The sequence below is a fragment of the Ambystoma mexicanum genome, chromosome 12 (genome assembly GCF_040938575.1).
Source record: "Ambystoma mexicanum isolate Mex_15411 chromosome 12, UKY_AmexF1_1, whole genome shotgun sequence".
NCBI lineage: Eukaryota > Metazoa > Chordata > Amphibia > Caudata > Ambystomatidae > Ambystoma > Ambystoma mexicanum.
The window spans coordinates 1,164,772,339-1,164,792,326 of record NC_090936.1 but is presented as its reverse complement, the minus strand read 5'-3'; the positions used below and the strand labels follow the sequence as shown (position 1 = coordinate 1,164,792,326).

At 46.1% G+C, this 19,988-nt stretch overlaps 1 protein-coding gene across 4 annotated transcripts in view; it reads left to right on the top strand.

Annotated features, from left to right (window-relative positions):
- The window catches only part of XPOT (exportin for tRNA), a 1,180,573-nt gene that overhangs the window by 30,258 nt on the left and 1,130,327 nt on the right, over positions 1-19,988 (top strand). For all 4 annotated transcript variants that reach the window (XM_069629779.1, XM_069629778.1, XM_069629776.1 and 1 more), the window contains exon 2: positions 12,317-12,456. In XM_069629779.1, coding sequence (XP_069485880.1) covers positions 12,397-12,456 — 60 coding nt within the window. In that variant the 5' untranslated portion in view covers positions 12,317-12,396. The remainder of the gene's footprint in view (positions 1-12,316; positions 12,457-19,988) is intronic.

Below are 19,988 nucleotides of genomic sequence, written 5' to 3'. Positions count from 1 at the left end.
ACAGGGTGAGTTGTGCTTTCATTAAACAGGCTAACTTAAAATTCTAGTTTTGCTACACAAGTAACAATTTAATTAGCAAACCTACAGAATTGTATAGCAAATTGCTATGCAACACTGCTTATTTTATGCCTCGTGTTCCTGCAGTTTGCTACTGATGAAGCGTTTCAGGATTCTGGAAGAGGTATGGCAGGGGGTGCGATTTGCCAGTTTTGAGTGCAGAGGGGTTCATGCCATTTGAGAGACAGGAGTTGATGATTTTGAGCAGCAGGGGGTGAGGGTGGGGATGCAATTGGATGCAGCTTTAGGTGGGCATGCCTCATTTAGGAAGTGTGCAGATTCTGTTTCGGCAGGAAGGGTGAGGAGGGTGTCCGTGTTGATGGAGTGGAAGGTGTCCCATGTGTTTGGTTAGATTTGATTGAGCTTTTTGTACCGTGCAACAGAACAAACAGTCAAATCTAGGCACAGGTGGCAAAGGGTATGGCAGATTTGGATAATGATAGGATATGATTGGTTATTTATAACGCGCTTAATACCCAGAGGTTTCTAAGCGCAGACTCAGGGATCAAACCCGTGTTGCTCCGATAACCAATAAACTGATAGAAAGACAGGTTCAGGAACAGATATGATAGTAGTTCCTATGGTTATTGAAACAGGAAAATGTTTACTGCCTTGCAAAACTGTGGGAAAGACTCCAGTTTCCTGATCTCCCATGGGAGCCTGTTCCATTCTTTGGGTCTGAATACCGAAAATCTCCAGTCACCTCTATAAACACAGGACGAGGCAGGAATAGGCAAAAGTAGCATGTCCTGAGATCGGAGTGCCTGTGTTGGCCGGTAAAAATGTTGTTTTTTAGTCGGGTAAGCCGGTGCCAGATTATTAAGACGTTTATATATCAGACACAGGATCTTAAATTTAATCCTGTCCTCCGAAGCTAGCTAGTGATGAGACCGCAGTAACCCAGAAATGGGTGTGGATTTTCTTACTCCAAACACCATTCTGACCTCCTGTCTTGTGAGTTTCTGAACTTGTTTAGCCCGTTCACGGGCTAAGAGACTATTACAATAGTCCAGCTGTGAATTTACTAGTGCTCCTACCAATATCACGTGATCATTCGAAGGAACAAAAGGAAGAGTTTGTCTGAGTAGGCTCGAAGAATAGAATACAGCCTGCACTTTGGTTCCGATTTGGACTTCACAGCCCAGATCGTTCTGCCATATGCAACCAATGTTTTTTAACCTAGGTGCATATTTTAATTTGGTAACCAGCAAAACCAGAGGCAGAGGGCATCTAATCTCTGTCTTGTTGGAATTAAGCTGGAGAGAGTTGGCAGACATCCAGCTGCTAACTCCTCCCAAACATACGGTTACATTATTAAAGGATTCCTCCACATTGTCCAGTCTGATGAACACCTGCGTATCATCTGGATATGACTGAAAACCGTCCATAGGCTTCCACAGTATGCCCATTAGTCTCCGTAAATGAAGATTAAATAGTAAAGGTGACGTCTGATCCCTGAGGGACCACACAATCCTGCAAAATGGATTCTGACAAAAAGCCTCCCGACCTCACCTGTTGGTGACGCTCTCACAGAAAGGAGGTGAACGGACTTATAGCCCTAATTGAGCCCTGCCCTACTTAGTCACTTGATAAGGAGGTCATGGTTAACTGTATGAAACACTGCTGATGGGTCCAAAAGGGACTCCTTATCTGCAAACTCCTGAAGTTGACTTGTAACAATTTTTTCCAGGATTTTTCCCAGCAGGGACAAACCTGCCACGGAGCGATAGTTCGGAGGTATTCAGGGTCCAAATTAGCTTTTTTCAGCAAAGGTGAAATTACAGATTATTTTTTTTATATCATGTGGAACGAACCTTGATCCAATGACTTGTTGACATAAAGGGTCATGAAGGGAGCAATATCTGCTGCCAGACAAGTTGCACACTGTGTGGGTAGATAGCAAAGGGAATAGTGGGTTTAAGGGATCTATGTGATTATTGCGACCCTCACAATTCCGACGCTCGAAAATGGCGAGGTTTTGTTTTAAACCCCTTTACACCACATATATATGCAGGTGGAGACCCCCCGCAGTCCCCCATATTAATATTCTATTCTATACCCCCCCCACATATATATGTGGTGTAAGAGGGGGTCTAAAAAAAAAGAAAAGTCAGCATTTTCGGCCGTCGTAATTGTGAGGGCGACATTTTGGTACGATTCCGGTTTAAGTACTTTTAATAAAGCTAAAACTGGCTTCTGAAACTGGTTTAAAATTGAAGGATACAATGCTGTGGGTTGAGTCCTCCTCCAACTGACAGGTTGGTTCACCATGTGTCGAATCTTGTTTTAACTTCGATTCCCTTTTTAAGTTGACTTTTGCCCCGATGCCTTTTCATTTTCTCCGAAAAAAACAAATAAAAAGAATTAACCTGGCTAAGTGATGCACCCATGTCAGAGATGCAGGCTTAGGCTGGACGAAGTTCGAAATTACCGAGAATAATTCTGTAGAGTTATTTGGGAGTGGGAGAGCAGAGGGGGGGAGGGCTTGCCTGATGGTTTGTATTTTTAGAGTTTAAGTAGTCTATGAGAGAGTTGCATACTGCAGTGGATGGGGTTGCGGAAGGTGTGGATGGTGATTTTGGAGAGGGATTTGACGATGTTTACTAGTTCCTGTGTACGATTGGTGACTGATTGGAGTTCTTGGATGAAATAGGTGGGTTTGGTACTGCGTATGGCTGTTTTATATTTGTTGCAGCAGTGTTTGAGTGGTGTTCTGGTGACTGGGCATGGGTTGTTTTGCCACACTTTTTAGGCATCTGTTATGCGTCATGAACATTTGTGTACAGTAGGACGCGTGTTCTCCAATCAGTTTGAGCTGCTACAGTGTGGCTTTTTCCGTTGCAGCACCACCAATTTTGCAGATTTTTATTTCAGGATGCTGTGAATGTTATACTGGGATTTTGCAGACTGGAAATATAGTTTGCAAAATTAACCTATTCTGAAATTGTGTAACGGTGACATAGGACTGCACTGGAATTGTTTCAATAATAAATAATTAGGTGTGCTCCGGATTTGATTCTGTAAGTGGTCGACCTCCCACTCCTACCCTCGTTCTTTGATGTAAATATTGTTAGCGTGTAAAAAGTAACTGCTCTTGCCAAACGTAAAATCCTTTTAATTGTGTAATCAATACGGCTTTCCACCTAGTGATTCATCCACATTGAAAGTTGCATTTTTACCTTCGAGCTTATCTTCAATTCAGGCACTAATATGGCGATCATTCCTGTGGCGCTGCTATGCTGGTACACGGATCAAACAATATTCGTGGACCGTTTGGCATGGTAGCAAGGAGCAGTCTTGGGAGTATTTTTACTCCCTGACATTTTATTTGGCAATACTTGCCAGTTTTGTTTGGGAGTAAAAAAATGGCTTGTTTGCCGCTTATCTGTAAATTTGACATTTAGAATACTGGAATTGTGCAGTGCTACATGGGGAATATGCTGTCAGTGTAAACTGAACGGTTACGGGAACTGTGTATATTTGGACACTAAACAAAATGTGAACCTTCTGCTATTAGAAAGTGTTTAATAAGGTGAAATAGTGCACAGTGAAATACTAGGAATTCAAATTGCGAGTATCCTGGCATTTCTATAAACACTGATTTTTGCAAACTGGGAGTATTCTGAAAGTGGAATTGTTTAACAGTAAACTGGTGCTTACACATGATTCTGCAGAATGTGAATATACTGGTGGTGTGAAATTGGGACTATGTTTTGTTAATAGATCTCTGGGTGAGCTTGTAAGTGTTTTTGAAGGCAGGGTGTTTGCTGGGACCTAGCTTGGTCTTACCTTCGCCCTTTTCATGTTTGATATAAGCTGAGGTTTTGTGTTGGTCCTGTGGGGATCGTTTATGCATGTTGCGTGCTTTGTGATTGTGTGAAAAGTTGTTTGACCTGGAGTCTTGGCGCTCTCGTGGTGTGGCGGGATGTGGTGCAGTGGGTTAGTTTGTGCTTAAAATCGGCTTTGGGTGAGGTAATGCTGCGGGAACTGCCAATATAGTGTGCAACTAGAAATCTGACATTGTGCAGTCCTGAAAAAGCCGTTATTGCACAACCCACGTGAATTTTCATTTATGCTAATTGGGAATGCCAAACTAGGAGCATTTTGGCGTTTGAAAACTGGAATTGTTTGGCATGTCAAACTGGAAATATTCCCTTTGGTAACACCGAATGTGCACTCCAAATTTGTAGACTGGGATTTGTCAGACTGAGATTTTTTGTGGGTTTGGATAGCCTTGAATGGACAATCAAGTTGAGGAATACTAAGTTTGTGCAAACCAAATTGTCAAATAAGAGTACACAGTGATTCTGCAGCCTGGGAATTTTCTGGAGTTTGCCAACTGGGAGTGTACTGGTATGGTGCAATAATATACTGGTATTCTGTAAAATGGAACATACTGGAATTGTGCGGTCTGGGAATATATAGGGATTGTGCTAACCAAAGCACAAACAGGGATATTGTGGTTGTCCGTCGTGCCATATAGAGGCATTGTCCAACTATGATTGGTCAAATTAGCAAACTAGAAAATGTTGTCCAAATACTGGGATGGTCAAACAGGGAGTGTACCAGGATCGTGCAAATTAGGAATCTCAAAAGGATCATGCAAACAAACGGGCGACTAGTAGGACTGTGAAAATAAAATATACTTTGTGGTGGTCAAAGTAGAGCATGATAGAGTTAACTGTGTATAGTGGTATTGCCAAACCGGAATACTGGCATTGTAAATCTGGGACATTCAAAACAGTGAGTGAATATACTTGTTTTGGGCGATCTTCAGGTGCAACTACATTGCTTGTTCTAGCACCAGCGCAACAACCAGTTGTAAAGACTGGAGTAGGGTTTCTGTACTCCTGCCCTTTACATGGCAGAGTAGAAGCACAAAGCACCCCAGCCAAGATTCTCTATATGATAACGAAGATAGAGCAATCAAGGCTTAACCTCTCGGGAGGTGATGCAGTCCCCAAGCCCCCACAAAGGAATGTCCACACACGGTTAGTGATTATTATTTTTTTGTTTTAATTTTATTAGGTTATATAAAACAGTACAACAGTTATCGTTGATGCATCAATGAAGAAATCTCAGTTTATTAACCCACCTCCCTCCCTTCCCTCTCCCCCTCACCCCCGACCACTTTTTCAACACCCTGTTAGTGATAACACAGTTCTTTATATAAATAAGGTTCAGAATATATACACAATCAATAACACACCTTGTGCTTTGGCAATACAGAAATTATAAATATGTACAATGTCTACGTGGTACCACAGTTAACTCTTGACTCCTTTTAAAATGCACCAGCTGCTGACAGTCTCAATGGCATACAAATCAAATAGTAAAGGGAATCAACAACAGACATGAGAAGGAAGACAAGTTTGGTTAAACAAATGGCTGAATACTGGGTCCCTACTACTAGACACAGCTCTGTGTGAGGATCCCCTAAACCACACCTGGGCAACCAGTAAATAAAGTATACTGACCCGCACAGTCCATATATTGTTTAGCAGAGTCTTATTCAATTCTAAAACTGTTCTACTACCCCATGTACCTGGTTTAGCAGAGTTCTTCGATGGGCCGTCGACAGATCCTTCTTGAGTGAACTCCCTTTAAGGCAGGAGCCACGGATCGTCGAGATTCCTCGAGGAATAGGTGAAAAATGTCGTTCAGGCAGCAGCTTCGGTCCTTGCGGTGCTTGTCGAGAATCGGTCGTGGATGTACTGCGAAGATGAGGCGTGCGGTGCACCTCGATGACGAGAGTTTGTTGCCGCAAAAAGTACTGACTGAAGCACGTAGGCCCAGCAAGGGCGTCGGGTCATCAGTGTTGACGTCGACGATCGGGACTCGACCACAACTGGCTTTCGGATCTTTGTCAGCGTATTTGTGGACTTCGGGTGGTGGGAAAGCCACCGGCGGATTTTCCTCCATTCATCGGCGACCTTGACTTTCTCCGGCGGGTCAAAGCGGTTGACGGTGATTAGCAAGGGAGTCCTTGATTTCAAAGTGTCGTAGCCAGTGGAGCATTGCGGCTCTGTTCGACGAGGTTACAGCGAACTGACTTCCAGGGAGCTATGGTGAAGCTAAGCTGGTGAACGATAGTCCCTCGTAGCTCGGGAAGAGGTCTCCTAGCCAGGTCCTCTCTTGGATCAGTTCTTGGAGACACAACTGCTTTCGGATTGTGTTCAAGGAAAGTAGCAGCAGAGCCGCCTTCTTCCAGCTGGGCTTCAAGGTTAAGAATCAAGTCTCGACTTGACAGCTTCTGAACAATTCCAGTAAGTGAGATGTCCCCAGATATACTGTTCTGTTTTTCATTCACGCTGCTGAGCCATCCTCAGGCAGCCAATCATTCCGAAGGGAATTCATGCAGGCAGGCAATCAGGCTCACAATGCATTCAGCCCATTCTTCTCCATCCACACACTCGCAACAAGGAATATGGATTTGGACAAATACCCAGCCATTCAGCACTCCACACTGCATTCATACCAGTTTCGGGCAGGGCACACCCATAACATGAAATGTATATTGGTCACACACTCCATTCACCCATGTCCCACCCCAAGGGTGTACCCACAACATACAGTAATTGGGAAGGCTCCAGCCAGTTTGGCCTGGACTTCCCCACAATACCATATATGGTACTTCCACCCAACAGCTAGTCAGGGGAAGGGACAGAGTCAGGGCTGACCAGAACTTTGGGAAAACAAGGTAACGGGCAATAGAAAGCCAGAGGCCACAGGGGCTATCTTGTCTCCTATCAGGAATGAACTGATTCCAATGGCAGGGCCTGCGTAACCCAAAATGGAGGATACTCGGAGCACCTCAAATTCTGCATGGAGCTGCCACCAGCACATACCCTGTTCTTTGGGCCACACAGAGGTGCACAAAAACATACACTAGGGGTACACAGTTGTACCCCGACCCATGGGTGCCACAAGGGTATGCCAACAGTCTGTTCATCATAACCAAAGAGAGGAAGAGCTGCACTGCCAAGTGTCCCACATGGACTCCTGTGCAGAAAATAACACACAACACACATGAAAAAGGAGTGCAGGACAAGGACAGGGAGGCCCTGTCCCTCCAATGCATTTCCAGCATCACACTAGTTTGCTATAGTTTCTGCACCTGCACAAACGAGATTTGCATGAGTGTTAGGGGTGGGATACTAACCACACTTGTTCTGGGGTACATTTTTTAATTTACATTTGATTCGTAAAGAACCTTTACAAACATGAAAACTGAGCAGGAAACTCACTTTAAAGTGCCCGGACCTAAATTATTAAACAGAATTAAAAATCATCCCATCTTTGGAACTATATGGGCCGTGTGGAAACCGGGTAAGGGAAAGAAGGGTATCATGACCTGGCCCTCCCCCTGGGACACCTGTGGGTTCTGGGGATCTGGGACGCCATCCCTGATCCAGTGGGCTTCCAAACTTGTTATGAAGCTGGGCTGGAGAGGGCTGGGCAGTTGTGGAGAAACAAGACCTTTTATCACCATTCAGGAGCTCGAAGAAGCTCGATCTATAGGCCCGCTTTCGTTGTTCCAATACCTGAAGCTGAAAGGTGTAATGACCCGAGAGATCTGGAAAGCTGGATTACAAAGGGAACTCACCCGGTTTGAGAAAATTCTAGACACTTGCACGGGCTCCAGGGGTCTCAAGTGCCATGTACACAGCCCTAGTAGAGGTCAACACAGCCCCCTCTGTCAAACTGAAAGGCAAATGGGAAGTGGATCTGGATCTGGGTAGACATCTCTCCCAAAAAATGTGCCTCCAGATATGTAGAAGAACGGCAAAAATATCCATATCCTGCCAATACAAACTGCATGGCATTAAATTACTGGACAGATGGCAATACGACACAGTGAAATTGGCCAGGATGTACCAAGATGTTAGCCCAAACTGCTGGTGGAGTTGTGGTAATAAAGCAGACTACTGGGATATGTGGTGGGAAAGCAGGGCGGCACGAGGTGCTCAGCTGGATCGAGGAGTTAGATGGGGAGGAAAGGGAGAAACGGCCCCTTATGATCCTATTTGGTTTGGTGGAGCTGGAGGGTGCCATCTCCAAAGTACCTAAGATGATACATGGCCTACTGTTAGTCGCAAGGGCCTATTTTACGACATTTTGGAAGAGGACCAGCCTCCCAACTAAGAAAGAATGGACAAATTGACTGCCGCCCTTCACGGAGACCGTACTTCCATCGATAATGAATGGTCTGAATTTTGCGCCAAATATGTTACTTGAAGTGGTGTGTGCCTAACATGAAAAGAATAATGGATAACCTGTTGGTTCGCTGACAATGCCCGCAATGAGTAATGTTGTAATGAGATGCACAGCTGTAAAATGTAGTGATATGATTAAGAGACTTCTCCGCTGGACAAGGAGACATTTTTACTTCGCCCGCAGCAATATGGGAATGGGTGGGGGTGGGAACCCGGGGATTCTGGTTCTCTGTATTGACAATGTAACATGTTTCTTTTATGGTTAACAACATAGGATATGGTCTGTCTTTTCAGCCTTCATGTCATGTTTCACTACATATGTTTGTAACAAGGTCTGATGCATCCCTTTGAAAATCAATAAAAACTTAAATAAAGAAATGATATCCTTTTAGCCTCTATTATTGGACAGTAGGACATGTTGGCGCTCATTTCTAAACCCTAGGTAGGGATATTTCTTGACATATCCAAGGATGCTTAAGGATGTGCGGAAAGTCAGACGATTGACCTTCTGGGCTGTGGCCAACATGACTTTCTTTTTATCCATGTTGATTATCATGTCGTTTTCCGCTGAGTAAGAAACGAGTAGTTCAACAAAGAAAGGTTACACAACAAGGGTGCCAACACAACCCTGTTTGACTGCCCTGTTTATAGCGACCCAGTCTGACAAAATCCCAGAATCAACCAACCTCCCTTTGCCCTGGGGTAAATTACTGTGGTAACACCAGTATACATGTCATAGGACCAGGGTTAAAACCAGCCATATATCGTTATTGTGCTGTTTCTACAGCTAGAAAATGCAGGCGTAGACTGAATCTGTGGTGGCTTAGTGCTTGTACAAAGACCCATTGTGTGCACGACACATGTTCGGCCCGGTGGAATTATGCCAGTGTTAGTGCTGGGTCTAACTGCAGTTTACATATATCGTTATTTTGCTGGTGCTTCTGCCAATGAAAAGCCCAACATTATGTCAATGTGTAAACCTCCTAACTTTAGTATTTTCACTGTTAACGTTGTGAAATCTGTGCACTGTTCCTGCACTAAGACTAGTGCTAGTCATGTCATTGGTCCAGTGATTCAGCAAGTAATGTAAGCGAGCCAAAAAGGAGTACCCAGATGGAAGTGCTATCTGCATTCTCAACCAGACCTTGCCTGCTACTGGCTTGAATACTGGCCAGGGCATCCTTGGTAGCCCAGCATATCCCAGTAGGCAAGTGAGTCAGTAACGCGCAATGCCTACTGGCATAGTATTTACTGCAGTGTCTTTTGCAGCTGTAGCTTTGTTTCCATCCAAGTATTGGCTCTTGTCAACAGATTGTCAATGATTTGTAAATAGACCTACATCTTGTATCAGTGATTTCAGAACTGATTCAGCCTGTCTTGTTGTGAGACCGATATCTGGCGCCATCTCAGCCCTGTCTTGTAGTGAGACTGACATCTTGTGTCAATGATTTAGGGGCCATTTCAGCCCTGTCTTGTAGTGAGACTGACATCTTGTGTCAGTGATTCAGGAGTCATCTTAGTCCTGTCCTGTCTTGTAATGAGACCGACCTCTTATTTCAGTGATTCCAGAGCCACCTCAGCCCTGTCTTCTAGTCAGACGACATCTTTTGTCAGTGATTTTAGGAGCCACCTCGACCCTGTCTTGTGTCACTGATTTCAGAGCCACCTCAGCCCTGTCTTGTAGTGAGACTGACCTCTTGTGTCAGTGATTTAGGAGCCATCTCAGCCCCGTCTTGTAGTGAGACCGACATCTTGTGTCACTAATTTCAAAGCCACCTCAGCCCTTTCTTATAGTGAGACTGACATCTTGTGTCAGTGATTTCAGAGCCGCCTCAGCCATGTCTTGTAATGGGACCTGCATATTGGTATTCTCTGCACACTGTTGACTTTGCAGACCGGGCCTCTGCATGGTATTGTTCATCTGACGAATGCACATATTTATTTATTTTTATTTATTTCTATAGCGCCTACAGCCCGCAGGCATCGGGGTGCTTACACTAACACAGGGGAAAACAAACATAAAAACAAGACAAATAAGGGCAATACTAATGTACTCTAGCTGAGAGTGGGTGCATCCTGATCAGTTAACTAAAAAGGTGTCTTCAGTGCTTTATTGAAGAGACTCGGACTGGAAGTCTCTCTGATGGCTGTTGGCAGGGAATTCCAAACGGATGGGGCCAGTGACTGGAATGATCTACCTTAGCCTCTTGTTCTGTTAATTTTTCTACCCTGTAACAATGATAGATTGGAAGATCTAAGTTCTCTGGCTGGTTTATAGGGCATGATCATTTTTTAAGGTCATCCGGAGATTTCCCATAAAGGGAGCAGTGAATTCTTAAGCCCATTTTGTTTGAACTCAATACGTTGCTTCACAGGTAACCAATGTAGCGCTCTCCTTGCGTTGGTGATATGAGCTCTCCTGGGGATGGACATGGCAATGCGGACGGTGTCATTTTGGAGGGTCTGACATGTCCTGAGATTAGACATAGATATTCCGCACAGCAATATATTGCAGTAGTCGAACCTCGACATAATCGTTCCTCGGATGATGGTCTCAGAATTCTTTTTGATAAAAGGTTGTATGGTCCTCAAGAGCCTCAGATGGTGATTCCAAGTTTTACAGAGATTTTGTACCTGTGCGTCTGAATTCAGGGAGGCCTCTAGTACGACCCTTAGGGTCTTTACTTTCGGTTGGATCGGAATCCTGTTGCCTTGCAATGTGAAATTGGCATATTCGGGGTCCAGTTTAGCACAGGTTTGGGGTGAGCCAAATATCATAAGCTCAGTTGTATTACCATTTAATCAGAGCCAATTTGAACAATAGTGGGATAACTGATCTGGCAGGACCCCGTATTGACGTGGCCCACCCTCTATACATGAGACTGTTCCTGGAAAGATCTCCTTTCAAGAATGGTTCCCTAAATCACTGACGGGTCCCACATATGGAACATGTCCATCCTTTATGCTCCTCCAAATAGCACTGGTGTCCAAGGGCACTGACCTTGTAAAATCACACGGACTGAGAGATGGAGCTTCTGCCCAGTGCTCTAGAAGCCACCTGCGACCTAGACCAATGCAGATTGCTTTCCCTGGCTGCTTTCTTTCTGTATTTTGGTGATTGCAGTTCAACCTCATAATTTACATGCTCTTTTGACATGTCAGGTGCTCAGAATGACTGTATACGAATGTTTGTGTTCAACAAGGCCTGGGTACAATGTGATCTGATCTCACACCCGTTTACAGTCATCGTGCACTTTTTACCCTGAAGCTCGTTCTACTCTTTGGGGAACATGTATAGTTACTTTCTACACTGTCTGTACATTTTGTGTTGATGACTAGGTTTTATTTGTCCCATCCGTATACTTGCACCCCTTATCTGTAGAGCTGTATATAAATGTATGAGCCACTTATATTTCCTAAAAATTGCCAACTACTCTCAAAAAGAAAAATCGTGAGTAAAAGTACTCCCAACCAAAAATAGAAAGCAGAAGCATAGGCGCATGTCCCCCTGGTTTACCCACAGAGCTCCTAGATATGTTTGGACCAGTAGTTAGTATACATGGTGCCACAGAAAGAAACTACTGTTATTACTGACTGCTCCAAAGAGCATGGCTAACTAGGAGCAAAGACATATGTATCCCAAAAGCATTTCAGTTTTACTGTTAAAAAATATTTGTACTGGTTCATAAAATAACTCCCATTGGGACTGAAACATCCCAAAAATAATGTTCTACTTTAAAAAATAGAGAAAAGTAGTCCGATTTCAAAACCTTATCTGGAGCACTGCGTACATTGTTTCATCTCTGGCTATTTTGATTTATTTGTACATGTTACTGGAGGAAGAATAATCCAACTTTTTGTAGTTTTTCAGTCACATTTCCCCACGTGCCAATTTCATTTCATCCTATTTGCACATTGTGAGCTCCACTGACCTGTGCCTAACTGGCTGTGCTGCTTTTATCTGCTGAGACAGGCATTGCCATTGTGCTAAATGGGCATGTATTTCTCCTAACACTGCTTTTTTTTGCTTTCTTTGTTGGCAGATGTCCCTAGCCCATGCAGTGGGAGAAGGGGGAGACCCTGTTAAGCAACTTAGAAAACTTGAACTCTAGCAGTTGCAGTAATGGACGAACTAGCCCTTCTGGGGCTAAACCCAAACGCTGATGGGGACCACAGGCAGCGGGTATGTTCGGCCAAGTTTCTTTCTTAACCGATTATAAAAGCATTCAAGCGAATTTAATTGTGCAGCACCTTTTCCTACCCATTAGTACCAAGTGAAGGATGGTTCAGTAGTGTGACCACACTTATTCATTTTCTAATATTGAGTCAACTGGTCTTGGTTTGAAAGTGTTCCATGTCTCTCGTCATCTCATCAATGAAACAAATGTATTTATTTTTCCAATTGTAGGAGTGCATTTAGCCCTGGGGTGTCTACGCGCTAGTTAAAGGCAGTTAGAGAATGGTAATGAACACTAGTTGAACAGGTGAGCCTTTAATTGTTTACGGAACACGCTGCAAGACAGTACTGCCCTCGGGGCGGGAGGAAGCAAGTTCCAGAATGTTGCGGCAGAGACGGGAAAGCTGGAACCTCCGGCTTTGGTACGCTTGAATCTGGGAACAATAAGGCAGTTACTGTCAGCGGCACGTGTTGGCTTGGTGGCAGCAGGTATGGACAGTCTCTGGGTCAGGATTTTTTACTTTATTCTTTTTTTTTTTTACTTTATTATTGCTTGACAATGTAACGAGGGCAATATCAGAAACAATACTCGGGGCGGTATGAGTTCATGCAATTCAATACAACATTACACAGGTATGTCACACTAGGTTATCATATCATAGGACATAACATTAATTCACAAGATGATGGTTGGCATCTGCTGCATCCAGAGTTCCTGAGGGCCCGGGGGGGGGGGGCGGCGGCGAGAGGGGGTGGGGGATAGGCAGATCCGTGTCCACCTCTCCCTCGGCAGCCAGCGTCAGTATGTCCAGAAAGGTGACCATATGTCCCGTGGCGTACAACTGGTTGGCTGCAGAGAGATCCAGCGCTGATCTTTATCTGATGCCCAAGTAACATTGCAGAGCCATTGCTCTATAGTGGGGGCAGCTCGTCTAAGTCATAACAGCAATATACAATGTACTGCAAGAAGCATACGCAGACTAGCAAGTTTACGGCCACCTCCTTGGAGCGACGGGAACTCATGGAATAAGCAGTTCATAGGGTTCCGGTCAATAGTTTGTTCAAGCATCACATATATAGCCGTGCAGACCTTTATCCAGTACATAGAGATTTTGGGGAAGGCCCAGACCATGTGGAGGTAGCCTGCATTGTCAGTGTGGCATCTGGGACAAAGGGGCGAGTGGTCCTGGGACATGTGAAGTCTGGCAGGGGTGTAGTGAAACCTGTGTAGAACCTTAAATTGAATCCGGCAAAACCTTGCATTTAGGGAAACCTTGCGGGCGCGTCCGAACTTGGCCTCCCATCTTTCATCAGTTATATCAATACATAGGTCCCTGCCTCATGCTTCTCTGAGCTTAGTGAGTGGTTTATTGATCCAATCTTGGATCTGCTTATACAGAACAGACATCACCCCTGTGGGTACCATGTTTCTTGTCACAAGTGCTAGCAGAGGTTCGTCCGGGGGCTGTGAGGGGATTTCGGGCCACGTCTTTCTAAATGCATGCCATAGCCCTGCGTATTGCAGCCATCTGGAGGACAGCCCACTTGGATGCCTACTCAGGTCGGGCCAAGTCACAAAGGAGCCCTGTTCATACCTATCGCCTAAAGTGGAATAGCCGTCGATAGCCCTGTTGGCCACTGCAGCTTTGCTTATCCTGGGGAACCCAGGGATGAGTTTCCACAGTGGCAAGTCTCTGTGGAATGGGTGGGGGCTGCCGGTCTGCCTCCTTATTTTGCCCCATGCCAGTGCAGTGTTTGCTGCTGGGTTGGGCACACCAGGGTCCTTCCACAGTGGGGGTAGAGTCAGACAGCAGAGTTCTCTGGGTCTCGTAGCTAGTAGCTCAGTTTTCACATGTGATAACGGAGGACCCTCCGTGGACCAGTATGCCGCGTATTGGGCCTGTGCTGCCAGCCAGTATTTACCGAAGTCTGAGCCGCTAGGCCACCCGGACTGTGATCTCACAAGTGTGGACCATAGGGTCATGATTCCGTTCAGCGTCCCTGACATAAAGTAATGCATTGTCTGCAGAGAGCGAAATGATCTCAGGAGAGCCAGCTAGCCGTATCCCCCCTGTGTGAGTGTTTATGTTGCAGCAGATCGCGAGGGGTTCCATAACTACTGCAAAGATGAGTGGAGAAAGAGGGCACCCCTGTCTAGTCCCCTGAAAATATCAAACGGTCGTGAGATTCAGCCGTTAGTGCATACACTGGCGACAGGCCTGGCATAGAGTAGTTGTATCGATGAAACAAAGCGGGAACCGAAGTTGCATTCTTGAGCACTGCCCAGAGAAATCGCCAGGAAACCGAATCAAATGCCTTCTGCACATCCAGCAGAGTAGCCACAGCTCTCATACTAGGGTCAATTTGGGCAAGGATGTTGAATAATCGCTGCAGATTAAGGACTGGAGCGGCCGGGAACAAAACCGGATTGGTCAGTATGTATTAGGTGTACCATATATGGAGCAAATCGAAGGGCGAGCACCTTCGCGAATATTTTAACATCGCAGTTGATCAGTGATGGGGGGGGCGATATGAGCCAGTGTGTGGCAGATTTACTGGGCTTGAGAAGGACCGTTATCCCTGCCTCTGAGTGTCGGGGCAACTTCTTTTTAATGCAGGACTCGTCCCATAGGGCAACTAATTGGAGAGCAAGAAGAGATTTATAACTTTTTCAAAAATCGATGGTGAGTTCCTCGGGACCCGGGGCTTTATTGGAAGGCAGAGCATCAATAGCACAAGATATCTCCTTGACCTCCCTGGCACAGTCAAGGGTGTCTCTAGTTTCATCAGAGAGTACTGATGGGGTAGCCCATCCAGGAATGTGTCTATGGCTGCGCCCTGGGCCTTGTCACAATTGGTATAAAGTGCTGCATAGAAGGAATGGAACACTTCATTCACGTCCGTTTTGGTGTGGACCAATATCCCATCGGGATGCTTGATTAATGGAATGTGACACCCACCCGCCACTTGTTGCACCACCCTAGCCAGCAGGCTACCTGGCCATTCCCCCTCCCTATATAGCCTTGCAGCTATTGGGTAATTGAGGAATTTCTGCTCCCTCTCCGAAGCGGTCAAGCGACTCTTTAATCGCACCTTGTGTTGTGGAAGTCAGGTCTGTGGCAATATTGTTTCAAGTTGCTTAAGAGATCCCTCACACTTCTGAATATTCCTGCGTATTTCCCTAAGGATCACTGCTTCTTTGGCCAAGGCCATACCATGGATGTACGCTTTAAAAAGCGTTCCAGAGGGTACCAAGGGAGCCCACAGTGCCTGTGTTAATATTGACATAGTCGCTCACACATTCCCCCAGTTCAGACTTGAATACAGAATATAGCAGTGCATGAGGCTTAAGCCTCCAGGGGTGCCTGGGGGCCTGTCGTTCATCCCAGGTTAGGGTCAAGGTTATTGGTCCGAGTATGTGCTTGGATGTATGTCTGCATCCGCTATACGGTTAATTAACTTCCCAGATATAAGCCACAGTTCTATTCTAGAGTTCGAGTCATGCACAGTTGAGTAAAAGGTGTATCGCCGGGACTGAGGATGTAATAGTCTCCAGGCATCCACCACCCCAAGTCCGGCCTGCTTATCAGGACGGTCCGAGCAGCTCTAGACAGCAGCTGGGCCTTGTTCCCAGACCTGTCTAGATTGAGGATGTGGATGGTGTTAAAGTCCCCCATGCACCCTCAGGCCAGTACACCGTATACCGTGCGTCAGCACAAAGCGCCCTAGGGGGTCTACTTGTGTGGTTTTCAGTAAATATTGGAGCGATTTGTGAATCAGGATCATCACACCACGGCTTTGGGTCGAGTATTGTGTATAGAAGTGCTGTGTGCGCCAACTCTGGGCAAACCTTTCGCATCCTGCCGCCTGGGAATGTGTCTCCTGCAGAAAGAGGATGCAGGTTTTGTGGTGTTCCACATACAGTTGCAGTCTATGCAGTTTAGCATGATTGCCCAGACCCCTGATATTCCAACTCATGCACCCCAGTGTGTCAGCCGCCATATGACCCCTGTGAATAGAAGGTCGTGGACCCAAGGCGACCCCATGTGTGGCACCCCGTGAGATTTACTCCAAAGAGTTGTAACAGTCTGACAGCCTTGTCACCCACATCAAGCATTTTCTTTATAGCGTTACCCTTCATCCCACCCACCACCCCCTGCCCCTCCCAATCAGGCGGATGAAAATCCCATAACAGTGTCGGGGGGGGAAATTCTGCCGGATTGCGCTGTCCGTTCTTCTCGCAGCTCCGCAATGGTCCTGTAGTCCTCAGAAGGGGGCAACGGCAGAGGGGGCCGCGCCGCCGGGCCTCCTCGCAACGGGAGTGCCTGGAAAAAGTAAAAATAAAAAGGCGGATCTTAAACAGATCTCAGCAGTGCCTCCAACTTGTCGGGGGGGAAATTCTGCCGGGGTCGGCCGGGCCGTCCGCAGACCTCCGGGCAGGGATGCCCCAACTCCTCCCGTATATCCCAAAAGAGATAGAGTATGAGACACACTGAAGAAGCAAGGTGACTCTGCTGTTTATTAGCTAAAAAACGGCAAGGATGGGTCAAGGATCGTACGCGTCCGTCCCTACACACACACAATCGTAGGGCTCGCAGGCCCTTTTTACCTTAGTATGACGCGCTACTTGCGTCACCTTGGAAAGTTAGCAAAAAACCTATCGCCACTCTTAATTGGTTGCTCGAGTGGTAGGGTTAGTATAGCATACGTATAGAGAACAATATTAGTGGACAAGGGTTAGTCAGGTGATATATCTGGGTTGTCCCTACAATTAGATACATGAGAATTGTTACATGAAGACCCCTGATGATTGGTTAATGGCGTCAGTGATAAGAGCCCCATGTTCTGATTTGTGCGCCCGCGAGCTTCCCAGCCTGGGACCATCGCTGTTCCCAGCTCTCGGTGTACCTGTCATTTGCAACAATGTTTCACTATGAGTACGTGCAGACAATGTGAGGACTTATTCATGAGCTGGAAGGCCGACTACTCCCACTGTCGCAGATGTCCATTGAGCCTTTTAATTGTATCTGCCTATGTCTTGTAACGAGGGATCCAGACGCCTTCTTCCTCCTGGGTTTGGCATCCTGTCGGGTTCGGCTTGGTCACGTGAGGTGGGACCGTGTTTGAGGCAGAATTCTGCACAATTAATATTGTTTTTCCACTGTGTGCCTGGTTTAATTTGCAGGTGTGACTTTAACGTTGGTGTGCGGTGTGCGAGGTTGCAACATCGTGCCCTTGATGGTCTGCTCTCGGAATGTGGGTTTGCAACATTGCGACCTTGGCTGTTTGCTTTCTCCGGGCTCATTCTGCAGGATCAGCAACCTGACTCTTGTTCTTTTAACGTCCATGGAAGCTCTTGCTTGCGGCCTACTTAGGCCTGGTGTATAGGTGGAACCGTTTGGTGCACAGGCGCTTTAGGTTATAGTATCATATTGTCTTATGAACAGTATCGTGTCTTCGTTATATTTCTCATTATGGCACCTGGTTTTAGGAGAAGCGTAAGCAAGCTTTTTAGATGGGTTCATGATGCGTCTTGCGTTTCTGCATTTTGAGAGCCTATGTGGAAAATAATAAAGATGCACGTCCGTGAGTATGTCTGTCGCCTACGTCATAGCACTGAGTATATTCTTCGTGTAGATTGGTGCGGGAGTGTCCAGTGTGTATATTTGTACAGGTGTGCTGACCGTTGGCTAGGTCGTCATGGCATCTCTAACGACGTGTAGGTTTTAGTCTAGTTGATCCGTGCTGCAGGTGTCGGCATGGCCAGGGCGGGCTGCTGGGCAGGCAGAAGGACACATCCGTATGTTCCTGTACCAGGGTATTTGGTCGTCTGGTAGATGGGCAAACTCTTCTCGTGGCGGGTGCCTGGGCCGTGACCCTTTAGTTCAAGCGCGAGAGGTGAAGGACGGGAGCCTGGTCTTCCATTCTCCCACTTCAGTCCCCCCTCTGGTCGACTTGTCGACCACAAACACATCCTTTTCATTATCTCCTCTTACTCTCCATATCTTAGTTATTCCTCCTAAATGTCCATAGTGGTTCACATGATCTTCAAATGACCAATACATATATTCACAGGTTCCTCCAGGAGTACAGTATACCCATTTCCCTATGTAGCTCCTGGGGTTTCTTGGGTTCTCGATCTTCACCGATGGTGGGTCCAGATGGTTGGTGATGATCTGGTTGTGCAACTTCTCTCTCTCTTGTATGATTATGCCTGTGTGTTGGCCGTCATCTGCTGGCATCAAGGGGTGCATACCGACCATTTCAAGCAACTCGTCAGTGGTGCGTGCCTTCCGGGCCTTCCAAAATCTTATTATGATCAGTGTAGCTCCAGCCAAAATAGTGCAACCAACTATAATTTTCAGTCCATCTGACAGCCAAGATGGCATCCATGACCATAATAGTGAAAACCAGCTCTCATCCTTTTTCACACCTTTACTTTCATCCATCATTTTGGAGTGCATCTGGGCCAATTGTGAAACTGCTTCTGTCAGTGTACCATTGTCAGCATCGTTGGCAGGAATGAACGTGCAGCATGATTGTCCTATCTTTGCGCAAACTCCTCCTTCCATGGCTGTGAGGAGGTCCAATACATATCTGTTCTGGAGTGCTACCATCCTTATAGCTCGCAGCTCCTCTTTTATTGCGTTGAATCCATTTACTGTAGAATTGATGGTCATCATTAGTTCCCATCTAGTTATCTGGAGCCATTTTGCGTTTGCGTAAGCCTGCAGTCCCGGATGGATTATTGAGGAGAAGAACATTGCTGCTCTGCTGAATAGTCTGTGTTCTGGCGGAATTGAAGTGAGTGCCGTTTCCGACCTTCCCCATAGGTAATTTCCTGTCAGAGGTTCTCCTTGTCTTTTCCTTCTATTTAGGACAGTATTCTTGCCGTTGGTCCTGTTCCCTTGCTCCTCCTGAGGTGGTGCAGATCTCTTCTTTCTCTTGTCCCCTTCATCCATTTTGGGAAAGTTCGCCACATTCACATGCTTCTGGGGTACCACTAGTGATGGTACATTGACGTGCACCATCGTGCATACACCATTCCATAGAGGGGGCAGTGTGTGGTATGCCTTTTCTCCACAGGCCCAGTAATGGTCCATTATCACTGCTGTTCCTGCTCCCCCCTCAGGTAACTCCATCACGCTTGCACAGTTGGTGTTGTATCCTACGTCCACCTCTCCTTTATGTTGGTAGCATACCTTAGGCGCAGTCAGCGGCAGTATTTTTATTGGGTCTTCATCCGTCTCTATCCACGTGAGCATGGGTACGTACTTGATCCAAGTCGTCCAACATCTTTGGTTGTGTGCATCGATAGTTGAGATAGTTTCTTTTGTTACCATGTTGCTGCCAATCACTCCTATCTCCCATTTGTTGTCCAGGTACACCTTCCCCGTTATCGTCACCAGTGGCCTCTCCCAACATCCTGGTTTACCAGGAACTTCAGTGGCGTACCAATCACATGGTAAATACTGCAGTGTTAACTTTCTTTGTTTCCCCTTTTGCAGGACCACTTGTTATGTATTTGAATGCTTCAG